The 21,032-nt window shown below is 38.2% G+C and overlaps 1 protein-coding gene across 4 annotated transcripts in view; it reads right to left on the bottom strand.

The window, feature by feature from the left end:
• CA10 (carbonic anhydrase 10) overlaps positions 1-21,032 on the bottom strand; it is a 615,488-nt gene that overhangs the window by 493,202 nt on the left and 101,254 nt on the right. For all 4 annotated transcript variants that reach the window (XM_082371688.1, XM_082371689.1, XM_082371687.1 and 1 more), the window contains one exon: positions 10,488-10,562. In XM_082371688.1, coding sequence (XP_082227814.1) covers positions 10,488-10,562 — 75 coding nt within the window. The remainder of the gene's footprint in view (positions 1-10,487; positions 10,563-21,032) is intronic.

Genomic DNA, 21,032 nt, shown 5'->3' with positions numbered 1-21,032 from the left:
GATGTCACAAAAAAAGAAAACTACAGGCCAATATCACTGATATTGCAAATGTCACTGATAGATGCCAAAATCATCAACAAAATACTAGCAAATAAAATCCACCAGCACATTAAAAGGATCATACACCATGATCAAGTGGGGTTTATGCCAGAAATGCAAGGATTCTTCAATATACACAAATCAATCAATGTGATAAACAATGTGAAGGAGAAAAACCATATGATAATCTCAATAAATGCAGAAAAAGCTTTTGACAAAATTCAACACTCATTTATGATAAAAACCCTCCAGAAAGTAGGCATAGAGGGAACATACCTCAACATAATAAAGGCCATATATGACAAACCCACAGCCAACATCTTCCTCAATGGTGAAAAACTGAAACCATTTCCACTAGGATCAGGAACAAGACAAGACTGCCCACTCTCACCACTATTATTCAACGTGGTTTTGGAAGTTTTAGCCACAGCAATCAAAGAAGAAAAAGAAATAAAAGGAATCCAAATCAGAAAAGGATATGTAAAACTGTCACTGTTTGCAGATGACATGATAGTATTCATAGAGAATCCTAAACATGCTACCAGAAAACTACTAGAGCTAAACAATGAATTTGGTAAAGCAACAGGATACAAAATTAATGCACAGAAATCTCTTGTATTCCTATACTATAATGAAGAAAAATCTGAAAAAGAAATTAAGGAAACACTTCCATTTAACACTACAACAGAAAGAATAAAATACCTAGGAATAAACCTACCTAAGGAGGCAAAAGACCTGTATGCAGAAAACTATAAGACACTGATCAAAGAAATTAAAGATGATACAAACAGATGGAGAGTTATACCATGTTCTTGGATTGGAATAATCAACATTGTGAAAATGACTATAATACCCAAAGCAATCTACAGATTCAATGCAATCCCTATCAAACTACCAATCGCATTTTTCACAGAAGTAAAACAAAAACTTTCACAATTTGTATGGAAACACAAAAGACCCTTAAGATCCAAAGCAATCTTGAGAAAGAAAAACGGGGCTGGAGGAATCAGGCTCCCTGACTTCAGACTATACTACAAAGCTACAGTAATCAAAACAGTATGGTAGGAAGGAGCTTCAAGATAGTGGAAGAGTAAGACATTGAGATCACCTTCCTCCCCACAAATACATCAGAAATACATCTACATGTGGAACAACTCCTACAGAACACCTATTGAATGCTGGCAGAAGACCTCAGACCCCCCAAAAGGCAAGAAATTCCCCCACGTACCTGGGTAGGGTAAAAGAAGAAAGAAAAAACAGAGACAAAAGAATAGGGACGGGACCTGCACCAGTGGAATGGAGCTGTGAAGGAAGAAAGGATTCCAAACACTAGGAAGCCACTTCACTGGCAGAGACTGCCGGTGGCGGAGGGGTGGAGCTTCAGAGCCATGGAGGAGAACGCAGCAACAGTGGTGCAGAGGGCAAAGTGGAGAGATTGCCACACAGAGGATCAGTGCCGACCAGCACTCACCAGACTAAGAGGTTTGTCTGCTCACCAGCCAGGGCAGGTGGGGGCTGGGAACTGAGCCTCAGGCTTCGCAGGTCAGATCCCAGGGAGAGGACTGGGGTTAGCTGCGTGAACACAACCTGAAGGGGGCTGGTGCACCACACCTAGCCAGGAGGGAGTCTGGGGAAAAGTCTGGAGCTACCGAAGATAAAAGAGACTTGTTCTTGCCTCTTTGTTTCCTGGTGTGCGAGGAGAGCACCACTTAAAGGAGCTCCAGAGATGGGCGTGAGCAGCGCCTATCAGCACAGACCCCAGAGATGGGCATAAGACGCTAAGGCTGCTGCTGTAGCCACCAAGAAGCCTGTGAGAAAGCACAGGTCACTATCCACACCTCCCCTCCTGGGAGCCTGTGCAGCCTGCCACTGCCAGGGTCCCGTGATCCACGGACAACTTCCCCGGGAGAACACACGGCACACCTCAGGCTGGTGCAACGTTATGCCAGCCTCTGCCACTGAAGGTTCACCCCGCATCTGTACCCCTCCCTCCCCCCGGCCTGAGTAAGCCAGAGCCCCCGAATCAGCTCATCCTTTAACCCCATCCTGTATGAGCAAGGAACAGATGCCCTCAGGCGACCTACATGCAGAGGAGGGTCCAAATCCAAAGCTGAACCCTGGGAGCTGTGCGAACAAACAAGAGAAAGGGAAATTTCTCCCAGCAGCCTCAGGAGCAGAGGACTAAATCTCCACAATCAACTTGATGTACCCTGCATCTGTGGAATACCTGAATAGACAATGAATCATCCCAAATTGAGGAGGTGGACTTTGGGAGCAACAATATATATATTTTTTCCTCTTTTTCTCTTTTTGTGAGTGTGTATGTGTGTGGTTTTGTCTGTATAGCTTAGCTTTTACCATTTGTCCTAGGGTTCTATCTCTTCGGGGTTTTTTTTTTTGTTTTTTTTTTTTTATTACTTAAAAAGAATTTTTTTTTCTTAATAATTATTTTTTATTTTAAAAACTATTTTATTGGGGCTTCCCTGGTGACGCACTGGTTGAGAGTCTGCCTGCCAATGCAGGGGACACAGGTTTGAGCCCTGGTCTGGGAAGATCCCACATGCTGCAGAGCAACTAGGCCCGTGAGCCACAATTACTGAGCCTGCACATCTGGAGCCTGTGCTCCGCAACAAGAGAGGCTGTGATAGTGAGAGGCCCGCCCACCGCGATGATGGGTGGCCTCCACTTGCTGCAACTAGAGAAAGCCCTCGCACAGAAATGAAGACCCAACACAGCCATAAATTAATTAATTAATTAATTAATTATTTTAAAAACTATTTTATTTTATTTTACTTTATTTTATTTTATCTTCTTCTTTCTTTCTTTCTTTCTTTTCTCCTTTTCATTCTGAGCTGTGTGGAGGACAGGCTCTTGGTGCTCCAGCCAGGCATCAGGGTTGTGCCACTGAGGTGGAAGAGCCAAGTTCAGGACAATGGTCCACAAGAGACCTCCCAGCTCCACGTAATACCAATGGTGAAAATCTCCCAGAGATCTCCATCTCAACGCCAAGACCCAGCTCCACTCAACGCCCAGCAAGCTACAGTGCAGGATACCCTATGCCAAACAACTAGCAAGACAGGAACACAACCCCATCCATTAGCAGAGAGGCTGCCTAAAATCATAGTAAGAGCACAGACACCCCAAAACACACCACCAGACGTGGACCTGCCCACCAGAAAGACAAGATCCAGCCTCATCCACCAGAACACAGGCACTAGTCCCCTCCACCAGGAAGCCTACACAACCCACAGAACCAACCTTAGCCACTGGGGACAGACACCAAAAACAATGGAAACTACGAACCTACAGCCTGCAAAAAGGAGACCCCAAACACAGAAAGTTAATTAAAAGGAGAAGACAGAGAAACACACAGCAGATGAAGGAGCAAGGCAAAATCCCACCAGACCTAGTAAAGTTCCTTTAGAATTTGTTGTAGAGCTGGTTTGGTGGTGCTGAATTCTCTTAGCTTTTGCTTCTCTGTAAAGGTTTTAATTTCTCTGTTAAATCTGAATGTGATCCTTTTGGGTAGAGTAAACTTGGTTGTAGGCTTTTCCCTTTCATCACTTTAAATATGTCCTGCCACTCCCTTCTGGCTTTCAGAGTTTCTGCTGAATGGTCAGCTGTTAACCTTATGGGGATTCCCTTGTATGATATTTGTTGCTTTTCCCTTGCAGTTGATTTCTAGTCTCACATTATTGTGATCCAAAAAAATGTTGGACATGATTTCAATTTTCTTGAATTTACTTAAACTTATTTTGTCACCCAGCATGTGATCTATCCTGGAGACTGTTCCATGTGCACTTGAAAAGAATGTGTATTCTGCTGCTTTGGATGGAATGTTCTATACACATCTACTAAGTTCATTTGGTCTAATGTGTCATTTAAGGTCAGTGTTTCCCTAATGATTTTCTATCTCGATGGTCTGTCCATTGATGTAAGTCAAGTGTTAAAGTCCCCAATATTATTGTATTACTGCCAATTTCTCACTTTATATCTGTTAATATTTGCTTTATGTATTTAGACGCTTCTATGTTGGAACCATATATATTTCTAATTGTTTCATCTTCTTGGAGTGATCCCTTGATCATTATGACTATATAATGTAGAAAATCATTATTTACTACATTTACCATATATTTGCCTTTACCAATGAGAGTATTAGTAGACATTTCAGATGCAAGACTTTGCACCAGGCAGAAGTCTGCGGTTGGCTACTTTGTTCTTGGTTTACCCTGTAAACAGCACAGCTAACAGTAACCTCACACTAAGTATATGTTTAAAACAACTCATTCCAATGCCTCCAGAATTTAACTCACAGAGTGCTTTACATACCGCAGAAGCTTCCATCCACTGCTTTTCCTTCAGACATATATGTGCTCATCCATCTGCCCCACCCCTGCTCCACCATCCTGGTTGTAGGTTTCCTTTCATCACTTTAAATATATTGTGCCGCTCCCTTCTGACCTGCAGAAAAGTCAGCTGATAGCCTTATGGGTGGTCCCTTGTATGTAACTTGTTGCTTTTCCCTTGCCACTTTTATTATTCTCTCTTTATCTTTAATTTTTGCCATTTTAATTACAATGTGTCTTGATGTAGTCCCCTTTGAGTTGATCTTGTTTGGGACTCTCTGTGCTTCCTGGACCTTGATGTCTGTTTCCTTTCCCAGGTTAGGGAAATTTTCAGCTCTTATGTCTTCAAATATGTTTTCTGTCCCTTTCTCTCTCTCTTTTCCTTCTGAGATTCCTATAATGTGAATGTCAGTACACTTGATGTTGTTTCCAAGGTCTTTTAAATTGACCTCATTTCTTTTTATTCTTTTTTCTCTTTTTGTTCAGCTTCAGTGATTTCCACTTCTCTGTCTTCCAATGCACTGAATTTTTCCTCTGTATCATCTAATCTACTGTTGGTTCCTTCTAGTGTACTTTTTACTTCAGATATTGTATGTTTCAGCTCTGTCTGGTTCTTCTTTACACTTTTTAACTCTTTGTTAAAATGTTTAACTTCTCACTCTGTTTATCCAATCTTCTCTCAAGTTCTTTGAACATCTTCTTGATCATTACTTTGAACTCTTTATTAGGTAGCTTGTTTATCTCCACTTCACTTAGTTTTTCTGTGGTTTTATATTGTTCTTCCATTTGGAACATATTCCTCTGTTGCCTAATTTTTCTTAATTTGCTCTTTTTATTTCTATGCATTTGGAAGGTTATTTACATTTCTCAATTGTGGAGAAGTGGCTTTTTTGTGGGACATGTCCTAGGTATCCCAGCAGCACACTCACCTCTGGTCAACAGAGCTATATACTCTAGTGTGCCCCTATATGGCCTAAGTGTGTTGGTTGCCAGCCCTGCCTTGTGACGAGGCTACCAGTCACTGGTGGGCAGGGCTGGGTCACAAAGTGGCTGGTTTCAAAGCTCAAGCAGTTCCTGGGGCTAGTGGGTGGATCCAGGTCCCAGGGTCTCTGGCTGCAGGGCCCAGGGGGTCTCAGAGTTGTTGCCTGTCCACTGGTTGGTGAGGCTGGTCCCGGAGCTAATTATGCTGGGTCCTGGGCCCTCTGGTGTAAAGGCTGGGTTCTGGAATGGCTGTGGGCTCAGGGGATTTTAAGGCAGCCATGCTGTTGGTGGGTGAGGCCAGTGCCAGCACTAATAAGCTACAGAGAGGACTCCAAAATAGTGCTTGCCAGAATCAGTGTAACTATGGTAGAACGAGATCCCCAAAATGACTGCCACCAGTGTCTATATTCCCAGGGTGAGCTCCAGTTACCCTCTGTCTCTCCAGGAGACTCTCCAAGATCAGCAAGTGGGTCTGACCCAGAATCCTTTCAAATTACTGCTTCTTTCCTGGGTCCTGGAGTGTGTGAGATTTTGTGTGGGCCTTTTAAGAGTGGAGTCTCTATTTCCCACAGCCCTCTGACTCTCCCAAAAGTAAGCCCTGATGGCTTTCAAAGCCAAACATTCTGGGGGCTCATCTTCATGGTGCAGAACCCCCAGGCTGGGGAGCCCAGTGTGAGGCTTGGATCCCATGCTCCTTGCAACTATAATTATCCTCCCATTTGTGGATGGCCCACCTGGGTGTATGGGTCTCGACTATACTGCTTCTCTGCCCCTTCTACCTGTCTTGTTGTGGTTCCTTCTTTACACCTTTAGTTGTATATCTTTTATGCTAGTCTTCTGGTCTTTTTCATCAACAGCTGCACTGTAAGTATGTGTAATTTTGTCATGCCCATGGCCATTTGACTCATAGCTGGCTTTTAAAAATTTACATTTGATTGTGTCACTCCAGGCTTAAAAATGTCTTATAATCCCTCTATTTAAAAAAGAAAACAAAATGAAACAAAAACTATGTCTAAGCTCTTGAACATGGAACACAAAGAATTTAACAGCATGGCCCCTGATGACCTTGCTGGTCTCCTCATTCATCACATCTTATTGTGTACCCGGCCGTTTAGAGACTCAGAGGTACCCAGCACTCCCCAAACCCACAGTGAATTTTCACTCCTCTTTGCCAGTGTTGTTTATCCTGATAACCCTCACATTCTTCTCCTTATCCACTTTGGATAATCCTGAAGATTGTCAAGACCCAAGACTTCCTTCCTTCCTTCTCCTCTGTACTGAGAAATATGACTCTTGAAGAATTATTTGGGCTGCAAGTAACAGAAAGCCTGACTCAAAGTGGCTCCAACAACAAGATGTTTTTTTATCTCAAGAAAAAAAATGCTGAGGCAGTTCCATGGTTAATTCAATACTCAAGTGGCCCATAAAAGATCTTGGTTCTTTCCAACTTTCTGCTCTGCCATCTTTAGTGTGGCTTTTGTTCCCAAGTTTTTTCAGTGGACTCCCCTCACAAACGATGGAGAGAACTATTCATCATATTTTCATATCTGTGTTAGTGTATTAGTCAGGGTGTTCCAGAGAAACAGAACCAATAGAATGTGTGTGTGTGTGTGTGTGTGTGTGTGTGTGTGTGTGTGTGTGTGTGTGTGTATTGGTCTACAGAGAGAGAAATTTATTTTAAGGAATTGGCTCACATGATTATGGAGACTGACAAATCTGAAATTTTCAAGGTAGGCCAGCAGCCTGGAGGCCCAGTTGATGTTGTAGCTGAAGGCTGAAAACTTCTGGACACACAAGTTCCCTCAGCCTTTTTCTCTTAAGGCCCACAACTGATTGGATGAGGCCCACCGACATTATGGAGAATAATCTGCTTTACTCAGAGTCTACCAGTATAAATGCTAATCTCATTTTAAAAATATCTTCACAGAAACATCTAGAGTAATGTTTGATCAAATATCTGGGTACTGTGGGTCAGCCAAGTTGACACATAAAAGTAGCCATCATGACGTCTAAATCAATCACTGTCAAAAAAAGAGGCTGAAATCACCATGGTGTAGATATTAGCCAAGAGTAACCGTCTGGGGCTGGGACAGTCTCCTTCCCTGAGCACATGACTATGTGGAGGTAAACACCCAAATACAATTGGTGCTCTGTCTGTAAGGCAGATGGTGGTTATGGGTGATGCTGGATGAAGATACAGATTTAAGCAAGTAAACAACAAAATCTGTTAAACACCAGGCAGGCTGAATCCCAACGCTTTATGGCCTCCTTTATATGTCTTATAAACCCTATTAGAGCCCTTATACTAAGTCAGGGGTTTATGGCTTTATTTCCTCTTTAAACTGTGAGTTTATCCTTGTATAAGAACTATGTATCAGTTAGCTCTTTATCAACAGTCCCACATATGTGCTCAGTATCAGGTGGCTACTCCTTAAGTACAATTGAACTGACCAAAGTGGGCTATTCTGATGCTAAATCAACCTTGTGTTTGCCATTGCTGTAGAAATCATGTATTCTTTATCTACTACAAGCTTTGTTAAGGTAACAGATTCACAACTATTACGTCAACTGATAATTATTTCTGGACACTCTAGTAAAAACTCATGGGACAATAAAACTTGTCCAAATAATCTAGTCATAAGAGATTCTCTTCTCCTTTACACATCAATAATCTGAAAAAAATCCCAGGGCAAAGTAAAGAACATTCTTAACCTTATATTTAGTAATGATAATGAGAGAAAAATGGACCATTGGCCTAAGCACCAATTCAGATAAAGTGGGTCATCTGGAGTCTGTCAGATGTTAGAGCCTAAGGTCCAATTACTTAATTCACAAATTCTCATGACTCTTATCTTTTTAAAGAGATTTGAAATTCCCAAAAGTTTAGGAAGTGAGATCATCAGATACCAGTCTTCTTTACCAAGAAGCCAAAGAATTTTGGGACTGTTAAATCTAGAGAATGATGAAGTTTCCTCTCCAGTGGTTACTGTATGGAGACACTTTGAGCTTACAAATTCAAGGAACATTTACTAAGCACCTTCCATGTTCTAGCATCATGAGAGACCCTCACTTGCACGATTACATTTTTCAATTTACAGTTCTCTTCCTTTCTCAAACAGAGAAGTATCAAATATCCAGTTATGTTGTTATGATAAAATAATGATAGTAATGCCAACAACATTACAGGTACTGACTCACACGATGCACCAGACACTTTACCTACATTATGTAATTTAATCCTCACAAAACTTTGTGAGTATCATTTGGTCCTTATCTTCATTGTAACAGATGAAGAACCTGGGGGAATGAGAGTTGGTAGGCGACTTGCTGACAGTTCTACCAGAAGGAAACCATAGAGTCCAGACTCAGCTCCAGGTCTGTCCAACTCCAGAGTTCATGCTCATAACTCCACACCTTACTGGTTCCCATATAGATGGTTTTATACATATTACCTCATTTAAAACTTGAAATGAGGGAAACTTAAATTCTTTTAAATCAACACATAAAGGAAAGATAAAACTTCTTTCCTGTGGTTGTCTTAGAAGCAACAACAAACTCAAAATAGGTACTTAAGTACATGTAAAGGAAGAATGTGTCAACAGAGAGGAAAAAGTCAAAAAACTGTGGGGCAGAAAAGCAAAATTTTCCAGAATGTATCCAGTATTATCCATGAGCATTTCAGTCACTATGGAGAATATTACTAGTTTAGCAAGATTTATAATCTGGCAGAATGCCCTTTGTTGCTCTAATTTAATAATCACAAAGCATAAAAATATTATTATAAATGTAATTTCTGGGATATCTTGAATATGAGAAGAAGATTCCTCAGAAAAAAATACACAAGCCTTCTATCAATTGGAAAGGGATGCCCCCAACTGTAAGTATAAAATGTCATATGTCTATATCATGCCATATGAACACATCTGTGTCAATTAAATTATTATAAGAATATTATTAGAAACTTGATCCTTTCTGGGTGAATTAATCAAGCCCAGTTTCTATGCCCACTGGGCCAAGAAATAAATGTACCATAGTAAATTTATCAAGTTAATAATACCAATTTATGAAACTATTCGGCAGTCAACTGGCTTTTCCCTGGGTCATTCATTCTCTCTCACCATGCCTGCTTTCCTCTTATTGCAAAGCTTCAAAGGTACATATTTATGTCCCACAATACAAATGAGAAAAGTGATGCTCAGAGTTTAGCAACTTGCTTAGCTCTGCACAGCTGATATAATGAACTATACAGAAGAACAGGAAAAGAAGACATAGCATCCAAGAATGAACCAGGTGACCTGAGGTCACCGCTCTTCCCACCTGCCACTACTACAAAGACCTCAACTGACACTTGACCTCTGTTTTCAGTGCCTAATTTTGACTCCTTTTGAGAGCTTTATCTCTTACCCTCTCACATATAAGCAGTTAAAAAGACTTTGAAATATCTCACCTGCCTTCCCTTCCATCCTTCTCTTTAACATTCATGCTCTTTCTCTTGCCTCTTTCCCTACAGTCTTGAAGCAGCGGAAGACTGAGGACTATAATTAGGATAAGAGTAGTGGGGGAAGACAACGACACTCCACCTTGCCTCAAAACTAAAGTTATGGTATGTTTCTGGCTTTAACATGTCTTCAGTTCTCTCCTCCCATGCTGAAATCATCCACTTTACCTATGATTTTTTACCTGGTATTTGGCCCAATCTGCTAAGTCCTGACCGTGAATGCTACTGAAGTGACATCAGAGACAGCGTGCATCCCAGCAAGCCTCATTGCTAGTTTCCAGACTTCCTGTTTCATTAACATTAAAAAATCGCTCTTTCTCAACCAAATTTTAGCATACAGAACCTCAAACCCGACTCTTGCATTGCCCTCTCCCTGACACAGCCACCTGTAGATGGAAGGACCTTAAGATGTAAGCTCAGATGGAAAAACGTAGTGTTGGTTAAATTACCACTCATTTAATAAACTTTCTCTTGATGGAGGATTCATCTAACACATTAGTCAGACTATGATGCTTTTTGCAATACATTCCATGCCATGTAGCAAATGCAAAATTCTGGAAATAATACTACATTTCACTCAAATTATTTTCTTAAAAATAAAGTAATAAATATGCATTTACCTGGGACAAAGCTTCCCTGGACCACCTCCTTGTATGCCCACCAGCCTTCATGGATTTTTGGTGAATTCTGTTGAGCTAAAGCAAAAACAAAAGAGAAAACAGACTAAGATGAAAGCAGAGAAGTACTGTGTCCATGTTGTCCAAGAAAGAAGACTGACTATACATAAAATAATTCTTTTCTACCCATAAGTCATACTACAAAATGTAACAGCAGCCTACCACCTCGTTATTTTCAAATTGATTATTAACCTGTAAATATACTGTCATAAAGTTTTATAAAAACCACTCAGGATATTTCTACTGATGAGAAATAGTAAGTATGTATTTAAGCCTATTTGAATTGCCCTGTCACTTGTCTCTAGCTCTGCCTCACCTCTTTTCTTTACCTCTCCCTACACACACATACACACACACATCCATATAAGGAAGACGTATCAGTCTGACTGAAGCATCAATTCAAGAAACATCATTTAAAAGGAAGAAGGAAAAAGAAGCCCCTGGATAGTTGAGTACCGCAACTGACAAAAGTATCACTGAAAGCCTCTGTTCCATCAAGAGAGTTGCAAAACTTTTTGCTCTCTCTTCATCTCCAATCACTGTTTCTTCAGCTACCCCATCCATTCAGATGTGGAATTATTTAAGATTTTAGCAGGCAGCAAGACAATTAGACCATCTGAATCAAGTCTATTATAATGATGGAACTGTAGAGTTTTCATTAGCTTTCTTTAACATGCATTGTGAATGATCCAGATTCACCCTGCAAAAATCAGTCAGCCTAAGCAGGGCCCACTTGATGCCCATCAATTACAAAATATAGGCTAGAACTGAATATAGGCTAGAATTGAAGAAAATAAAGGCATTTTACATAATATGTTTTCAAATTCCCAGTCTGCCTACCTACTGCTTGGCAATTTGGAAAGACAGGGCAGCACATTTAAAAGGCACCTCATTTAAAGTTCTGCTGTACTATTACGGTAGTTTATCTGAGCTAGAGCACCAAGAGAAGTACTGCATTTCCATTTTAACGTCTCCCAGCCAGATCCTCAATAATCATCTTGTTGTTGTTTACATCTGATTTCCAGTGGGTGGAGAGCTGACTGAGAATTTCTCAGAGCAAACGCGTGAACAGAAAGCAGCCTTAGTTTCCACTGTGTTCTCGGCTTCTCTTTGCCTATGGATTTGGATTTCCTTACTTGATGTGCAACCAGCCCCTGGGAAAAATCCAGCTGTCTAGTCAAAAAAATTTTGTTGACAATAAATGCTGTCATCACTGTCAGATGAGGAAATACACATAGCAAAGGCCTTTCTTTTGATAGTAAGGAAAACCTATTTCAATTTTATACTCCTTTTTGTTGTTGTGGCAGTTCCAACCACAGAAGACAGATATAACCTAGAATCACCTTACACACTGGGCCAGACCCAAGCAAGCTGACATCAAAATTTGCATTGGGAAATAAAGAAAGAAAAAAATGGTGGTGGAGCAGCCTATATTACTTTCACTCAAAAGACTCAGAATGAGATCATGGTTAAAAGGCTCAAAGGTAGCTGAAGTTGAAAATCAACAGAAGAAAAGTCACTAACATGGCTGATTCCAAGCCTGGTATTCAAGAATCTCTGCAATTTGTATTTGCCATGAATTCTGATCTCATAATCTTCACAAAATTTCTGTTCACCTGCTTTTCCCAAGAAGACCATGTTTACTGCTCTCTCCACACCTTTGTTCTACTCATTTTTTTTCTTTTTCTGGAATTCCATCTTTATCTACTTATTGACTAGTCTTACTCAATTCTCAAATCCTTACCACTTCTCACTCCTTTCAGTAAATTTCTCCTATCATTCTACCTCCACTGTAACCCCACGTCTCCCTAAATTTCAGGACTTTAGTGTCCATTAATTATTTGTCACTTGAAACATTTATTGAGGTCCTGTGATTGTCAGGTAGTGTTCTAAGAATCAAGAATACAAAGTTGCTATTTTCCAAGAACTTACATTCTACTGGAAGGAGACACAAAAAAGCAAAAAAACTGAATTAAACTATAAGAAGAATGAACACTGAGAAAATAATAATTCAAAAGAGTCATGTATCACAATGTTCATTGCAGCACTATTTACAATAGCCAGGACATGGAAGCAAACTAAGTGTCCATTGACAAATGAATGGATAAAGAATATGAGGCGCATATATACAATGGACTATTACTCACCATAAAAAGAAATGAAATTGAGTTACTTGTAGTGAGGTGGATGGACCTAGAGTCTGTCATGCCACTTACTTTCTGAAGTAAGTCAGAAAGAGAAAAACAAATACTGTATGCTAACACATATATATGGAATCTTAAAAAAAAAAAAAAAAAGGTTCTGAAGAACCTAGGGGTAAGACAGGGATAAAGACACAGACATGGAGAATGGACTTGAGGACACGGGGACGGGGAAGGGTAAGCTGGGACAAAGTGAGAGAGTGGCATTGACATATATGCACTACCAAATGTAAAATAGCTAGTGGGAAGCAGCCGCATAGCACAGGGGGTTAAGCTCGGTACTTTGTGACCACCTAGAGGGGTGAGATAGGGAGGGTGAGAGAGAGATACAACAGGGAGGGGATATGGGGATATATGTATACATATAGCTGATTCACTTTGTTATACAGCAGAAACTAACACAACATTGTAAAGCAATTATACTCCAATAAAGATGTTAAAAAAATTAATAAGTAATAGGAGATGCTGTACAGCAGAAATTAACACAACATTGTAAATCAGCTATATTTTAATAAAAATATATTAAAAATAAAAAAAAAATTAAAGGAGAATATTAGATAGAGAGGGGATGGAAAAAGATATTCCATGCAAATGGAAATCAAAAGGAAGCTGGAGTAGCAATACTCATATCAGATAAAAAAGACTTTAAAAGAAAGAATGTTACAAGAGACAAGGAAGGACACTACATAATGATCAAGGGGTAGATTCAAGAAGAAGATATAACAATTATAAATATATATGCACCCAACATAGGAGCACCTCAATACACAAGGCAAATGCTAACAGCTGTAAAAGGGGAAATCAACAGCAACACAGTAATAGCGGGGGACTTTAACATCTCACTTACACCAATGGACAGATCATCCAGACAGAAAATTAATAAGGAAACACAAGCTTTAAATGACACAATAGACCTAATAGATTTAATTGATATTTATAAGACATTCCATCCGAAAATAGCAGATTACACTTTCTACTCAAATGCACATGGAACATTTTCCAGGAAAGAACACATCTTTGGTCACAAATCAAGCCTCGTTGAATTTAAGAAAACTGAAATCATATCAAGCATTTTTTCTGACCACAATGTTATGAGATTAGAAATAAGTTACAGGGAAAATAACGTAAAATACACAAACACATGGAGGCTAAACATTATATTACTAAATAACAAAGAGATCACTGAAGAAATCAAAGAGGAAATCAAAAAACACCTAGAGACAAATGAAAACAAAAACACGATGATCCAAAACCTAGGGGATGCACCAAAAGCAGTTCTAAGAGGGAAATTTATAGCAATACAATACTACTACAAGAAACAAGAAATATCTGAAATAAACAAACTAACCTTACACCTAGAGCAACTAGAGAAAGAATAACAAACAAAACCCAAAGGTAGTAGAAGAAAAGAAATCATTAGGATCAGAGGAAAAATAAATGAAATAGAAACAAAGAAAACAATAGCAAAGAGCAATAAAACTACCTGGTTCTTTGAGAAGATAACAAAATTCATAAACCTATAGCCAGACTCACCAAGAAAAAGAGGAAGAGGACTCAAATCAATAAAATTAAAAGTGAAAAGGGAGAAGGCACAATGGACACCACAGAAATACAAAGCATCATAAGCAACTCTATGCCAATAAAATGGACAACCTGGAAGAAATGGATAAATTCTTAGAAAGGTATAACATTTCAAGACCGAACCAGGAAGAAATAGAAAATATGAAGAAACCAAACACAAGTAATGAAATTGAAACTGTGATTAAAAGTCTTCCAACAAACAAAAGTCCAGGACCAGATGGCTTCACAGAAGAATTCTATCAAATATTTAGAGAAGAGCTGACACCCATCTTTCTCAAACTCTTCCAAAAAACTGCAGAAAAGACCATTCCCAAACTCATTCTATGAGGCCACCATCAGCCTGATACCAAAACCAGACAAAGATACTACAAAAAAAAGAAAATTACAGACCAATATCAAGGGTGGATATAGATGTAAAAATCCTCAACAAAATATTAGCAAACAGAATCCAACAACACACTAAAGGACCATACACCATGATCAAGTGGGATTTATCCCAGGGATGCAAGGATTCTTCAATATACACAAATCAATCAATGAGATACACCAGAATAACAAATTGATGAATAAAAATCACATGATCATCTGAATAGATGCAGAAAAGGCTTTGACAAAATTCAACACCCTTTTATGATAAAAACTCTCCAGAAAGTGGGCATAGAGGGAACCTACCTCAACATAAGAAAGGCCATATATGACAAACCCACAGCAAACATCATTCTCAATGGTGAAAACTGAAAGCATTTCCTCTGAGATCAGGAACAAGACAAGGATATCCACTCTCACCACTATTATTCAACATAGTTTAGGAAGTCCTGGCCATGGCAATCAGAGAAGAAAAAGAAAAAAAAGGAATCCAAATTGGAAAAGAAGAAGTAAAACTGTCACTGCAGATGACATGATACTACACATAGATGATCCTAAAGATGCCACCAGAAAACTACTAAAGCTAATCAATGAATTTAGTAAATTTGCAGGATACAAAATTGATGAAGAGAAATCTCTTGCATGCCTGTACACTAACAAAAGATTAGAAAGAGAAATTAAGGGGAAAATCCCATTTACCATTGCAACAAAGAGAATAAAATACCTAGGAATAAACCTACCCAAGGAGGTAAAAAAGAAAAACTGTACTCAGAAAACTATAAGACACTGATGAAAGAAATTAGAGATGATACAAACAGATGGAGAGATATACCATGTTCTTGGATTTGAAGAATCAAAACTGTGAAAATGACTATACTACCCAAAGCAATTTACAGATTCAATGCAATCCCTATCAAACTACCAATGGCTATTTTCAGAGAACTAGAAAAAAAACTTTCACAATTTGTATGGAAACACAAAAGACCCTGAATAGCCAAAGCAATCTTGAGAAAGAAAAACGGAGCTGGAGGAATCAGGCTCCCTAGCTTTAGACTACACTACAAAGCTACAGTAATCAAAACAGTATGGTACTGGCACAAAAACAGAAATACAGATCAATGGAACAGGATAGAAAACCCAGAGAAAAACCGACACAATATGCTCATCTTATTTTGATAAAGGAGGCAAGAAGATACAGTGAAGAAAAGACAGTCTCTTCAATAAGTGGTGCTGGGAAAACTGGACAGTTACATGTAAAAGAATGAAATTAGAACACTCCCTAACACCATACACAAAAATAAACTCAAAATGGATTAAAGACCTAAATGTAAGGCCAGACACTATAAAACTCTTAGAGGAAAACTTAGGCAGAACACTCTATGACATAAATCACAGCAAGATCCTTTTTGACACACCTCCTAGAGAAATGGAAATAAAAACGAAAATAAACAAATGAGACCTAATGAAATTTAAAAGCATTTGCACAACAAAGGAAACCATAAACAAGATGAAAAGACAAGCCTCAGAATGGGAGAAAATATTTGCAAATGAAGCAACTGACAAAGGATTAATCTCCAAAATATACAAGCAGCTCATGCAGCTCTATATTAAAAAAACAAACAACCCAATCCAAAAATGGGCAGAAGACCTAAATAGACATTTGTCCAAAGAAGATATACAGATTGCCAACAAACACATGAAATGATGTTCAACATCACTAATCATTAGAGAAATGCAAATCAAAACTACGATGAGGTATCACGTCACAGCAGTCAGAACAGCCATCATCAAAAATTCTACAAACAATAAATGCTGGAGAGGGTGTGGAGAAAAGGGAACCCTCTTGCACTGTTGGTGGGAATGTAAATTGATACAGCCACTATGGAGAACAGTATGGAGCTTCCTTAAAAAACTAAGAACTACCATATGACCCAGCAATCCCACTACTGGGCATATACCCTGAGAAATCCATAATTCAAAAAGAGTCATGTACCACAATGTCCATTGCAGCACTATTTACAATAGCCAGGACATGGAAGCAACTTAAGTGTCTATCGACAGATGAATGGATAAAGAAGATGTGGCACAAATATACAATGGAATATTACTCACCATAAAAGGAAACAAAATTGAGTTATTTGTAGTGAGGTGCATGGACCTAGAGTCTGTCATACAGAGTGAAGTAAGTCAGAAAGAAAAAAACAAATACCGTATGCTAACACATATATATGTAATCTAAAAAAAATTTGGTTCAAAAGAACCTAGGGGCAAGACAGGAATAAAGACTCAGACATAGAGAATGGACTTGAGGACACGGGGATGGGGAATAGTAAGCTGGGATGAAGTGAGAGAGTGACATTTACATATATACATCATCAAATGTAAAATAGATAGCTAGTGGGAAGCAGTTGCATAGCACAAGGAGACCAGCTCAGTGCTTTGTGACCACCTAGAGTGGTGGGATATGGAGGGTGAGAGGGAGATGGAAGAGGGAGATGATATGGGGATATACGTACACTATAGCTGATCCACTTTGTTATACAGCAGAAACTAACACAACAATGTAAAACAATTATATTCCAATAAAGATGTTTTTTAAAAAATGGATTAAAGACCTATTAAAGACCTAAATGTAAGACCGGACATTGTAAAACTCTTAGAGGAAAACATAGGAAGAACACCCTTTGACATAAATCACCGCAAGATCTTTTTTGACCCACCTCCTAGAGTAATGGAAATAAAAACAAAAATAAACAAATGGGACCTAATGAAAATTAAAAGCTTTTGCACAGCAAAGGAAACTATAAACAAAATGAAAATACAACCTTCAGATGAGAAAAAATATTTGCAAATGAATCAATGGACAAAGGATTAATCTCCAAAATGTATAAACAGCCCATGCAGCTCAATATTAATAAAACAAACAACCCAATCCAAAAATGGGGAGAAGACCTAAATAGACATTTCTCCAAAGAAGACATACAGATGGCCAAGAGACACATGAAAAGCTGCTCAACATCACTAATTATTAGAGAACGGCAATTCAAAACTACAATGAGGTATCACCTCACACCAGTTAGAATGGGCATCATCAGAAAATCTACAAACAACAAATCCTGGAGAGGGTGTGGAGAAAAGGGGACCCTCTTACACAGTTGGAGGGAATGTAAATTGATACAGCCACTATGGAGAACAGTATGGATGTTCTTTACAAAACTAAAAATAGAATTACCATATGACCCAGCAATCTCACTACTGGGCATATACCCAAGAAAACCATAATTCAAAAAGACACATGCACCCCAATGTTTACTGCAGCACTATTTACAATAGGAAGATCATGGAAGCGACCTAAATGCCCATCGACACATGAATGGATAAAGAAGATGTGGTACATATATAGATTGGAATATTACTCAGACATAAAAAGGAATGAAATTGGGTCATTTGTAGAGATGTGGATGGACCTAGAGACTGTCACACAGAGTGAAGTAAGTCAGAAAGAGAAAAACAAATATTGTATATGAACGATTTGCAAGGCAGAAGTAGAAACACAGATGTAGAGAACAAACGTATGGACACCAAGGGGGGAAAACGGTGGTGGTGGTGGTGGTGGTGGTGGTGGGATGAATTGGGAGATTGGGATTGACATATACATACTAATATGTATAAAATAGATAACTAATAAGAACCTGCTGTAGAAAATCAATAAATTAAATTAAATTAAAAAACAAAACAAAACACGAAGTAGTAGGTTGTTTAGGCTTTGTATTCCTGGAATTGATCTAATCATTTAGATCATAGCAATGACTAAATCATAATAATAACAATAATAAAAAAAATATTAGATAAACATACTTTGCAGTATAATTAAATAAGTTGAGGTAATAGAGAATGACTTGAAAGACACATTGGGTTGTATAACAGTGATGGCTTTTCAGATTTTTGTCTCTCAATCTGAGATTTAAATGACAAAGAAGATCTGACCTCAAGAAAATCAGCAGCTGTAGTATTTCAGGTGGATTAAAATATCCTAAGAAGGCAAGCAGGAGTGGCTTTTCCCAGAAACATAAATGTGGCCATTATGGGTGAACCATAGTGGATGTATGTGGAGAAAGGGTCAAGATGAGGCCTGATGATTTAGGTAGTAGTCCAGGAGAATGATGATGGTGGCTTCAACTAGCATAGTGTTGGTGAAAATAGAAGTACATGGACCCTATATATATATTTATATATATTGTATAGAATATACACATATTTTATCTCTCTGTATATTTCAGGAGAAGAGTGAATAGGACTAGCTGATGAGTTGAATGATGGAAGTTAAAGAACATAAATCAAGGATAACTTCCACCTTTTTTGGCCTGAGTGACTAGATGTTGACAGATATTGAGATAACAAGAGATACTAGGGGAAGAGTAGCTTTGAAATGTGGAGTAAAGATCTCCATTTGAGAAGGCTAGTGAGCAATTATGGGGAGTTGTTAAGTAGGCAGTTGGATATAAAAGGAGTTCTGAGGAGAGGTCTCGAGGAGATATACATTTATGACTCTTTGACATTTAAGTTATATTTAAAACCATGAGTTTAGAAGAGGTCACCAAGAAGAAAGTGAAAATATGTAGAGGGACAAAAGGGACACAGAATTGAGCTCTGGAATGTTCAATATTTAGAGGTTAAACAAAGGAGGGAAATCCAAAATGAGATTAAGAGGGAGAGGCCACTAAAGTAGGACAAAACAAAGAAACAGGAGAGAAAATAGTGGTCTTGTGCCATTCCTTTATTTTATTTTCTCTCTCTCTCTCTCTCTCTCTCTCTCCTTATTTTAGAAGTTTTAGATTTACAGAAACGTTACAAAGACAGTACAGAGTTCCCATATATATCCCATACCCACCTCCTTTATTACTAACATGCTTCATTATTAAATTTGCCAAAATTAATGATCCAGTGTTGACACATTATTATTAGCTAAAGTCCACGCTTTTTTCAGATTTCCTATGTTTTAAACCTACTGTCCTTTTTCTGTTCCAGGATGTCATCAAGGATCCCACATTACATTTAGTTATCATGTCTCAGTCTTCTCATGGCTACAACAATTTCTTCATATATTTTAAATTTGTAATTTCCCTATAGCCCTGTCTCACTAACTAAACTAAAACTATCTCAAGGGTAAATGTTGTGCCTTGTCTACTATAATGCAGCTCATATAATAGGTGCATTGGGCACAGTATTTAATGAATATTTGCTTAATAAATCTAGGAAGGGAGAAAGACATGTAAAGCACCATTTAGAAATGCTATTCACAAGTTTTATAGGAATACCCATCTTAAGACTCCTCTCCACTTTTTCCCTAAAATAAGTTTAATGATAAGTAGTTCTTAGACTTTAAGAACCATGTAACTAAAATAATAACAATAGTAGAACACGAAAGAAAGGGAATAAAAAGATCAGCTCTAATCTCTGTAACTGTAATAGTGTAGCTATAATTTTGTTTTCTGCTTCTTTCACCAAATATTATGTCATGGGTGGTTTTCTCCATTCTTATATTTAATGTGCATATAATGGTTCTTTTAGTAAATATGCCATAATTTCCCCATTATTCCCTGCCTATTGGCCATTTGGTTGTTTGAATACTGCAATTAACTTTTTCAATTCTAGAGCATACCCTGCTCTCCCTCTTTCAGAATCTTTCTTTAGCACGTATACCAGAATCAGGGTCAAAGAACAAGGCATAAGTGTATTTAAGTTACTTCATAAAAAATGGATAGCAGTTTGCATTGCCATAGTAATGTAAGTGATTATTTTTTAAAGGAAAATATTGGAGCAACCTCAGACAAATAATGATAAAATAATGCTAATCCATTTAAAAATAATTTTGACTTCTGACAAATAGGCAATTAATCGAGAAGCATTGTAGTTCTCTCTAATGAATGATTCTCTTCTGTCACAAATTCATGAGATGAATGTTTCAACAAACTGAGGACACATTTTGTATTTCACTTTTTTACTATTATTTATCATCTTGGAATCAGTTATAGATGCATTTTCCATAAATATTATAGATTGATTTGGTAGTAAAGTCTATTCATGTTTTAAAAGATGCATGAAATTTCAGACCCCAAAAGTTCAAGTCCATGCCCAGATTCACCTGGCCTCCCATAAGTCATAGCAATAATGAAAATGTATGTGTTATATTCAGAATACTAAAATGGTATTAACATAATAAATCAATTTTTAAACCACAGTTGATAAACAATTGATAATTTCTAAAATCAATGAGTTAGTCAATTGTGGGGTTAATCTCACTTCACACATAACTTGCAATCACAACTAATAGCTTTGA

This window comes from Balaenoptera borealis, assembly GCF_965194805.1.
Source record: "Balaenoptera borealis genome assembly, chromosome: 20".
NCBI lineage: Eukaryota > Metazoa > Chordata > Mammalia > Artiodactyla > Balaenopteridae > Balaenoptera > Balaenoptera borealis.
This window is presented reverse-complemented; position numbering and strand designations above follow the sequence as displayed.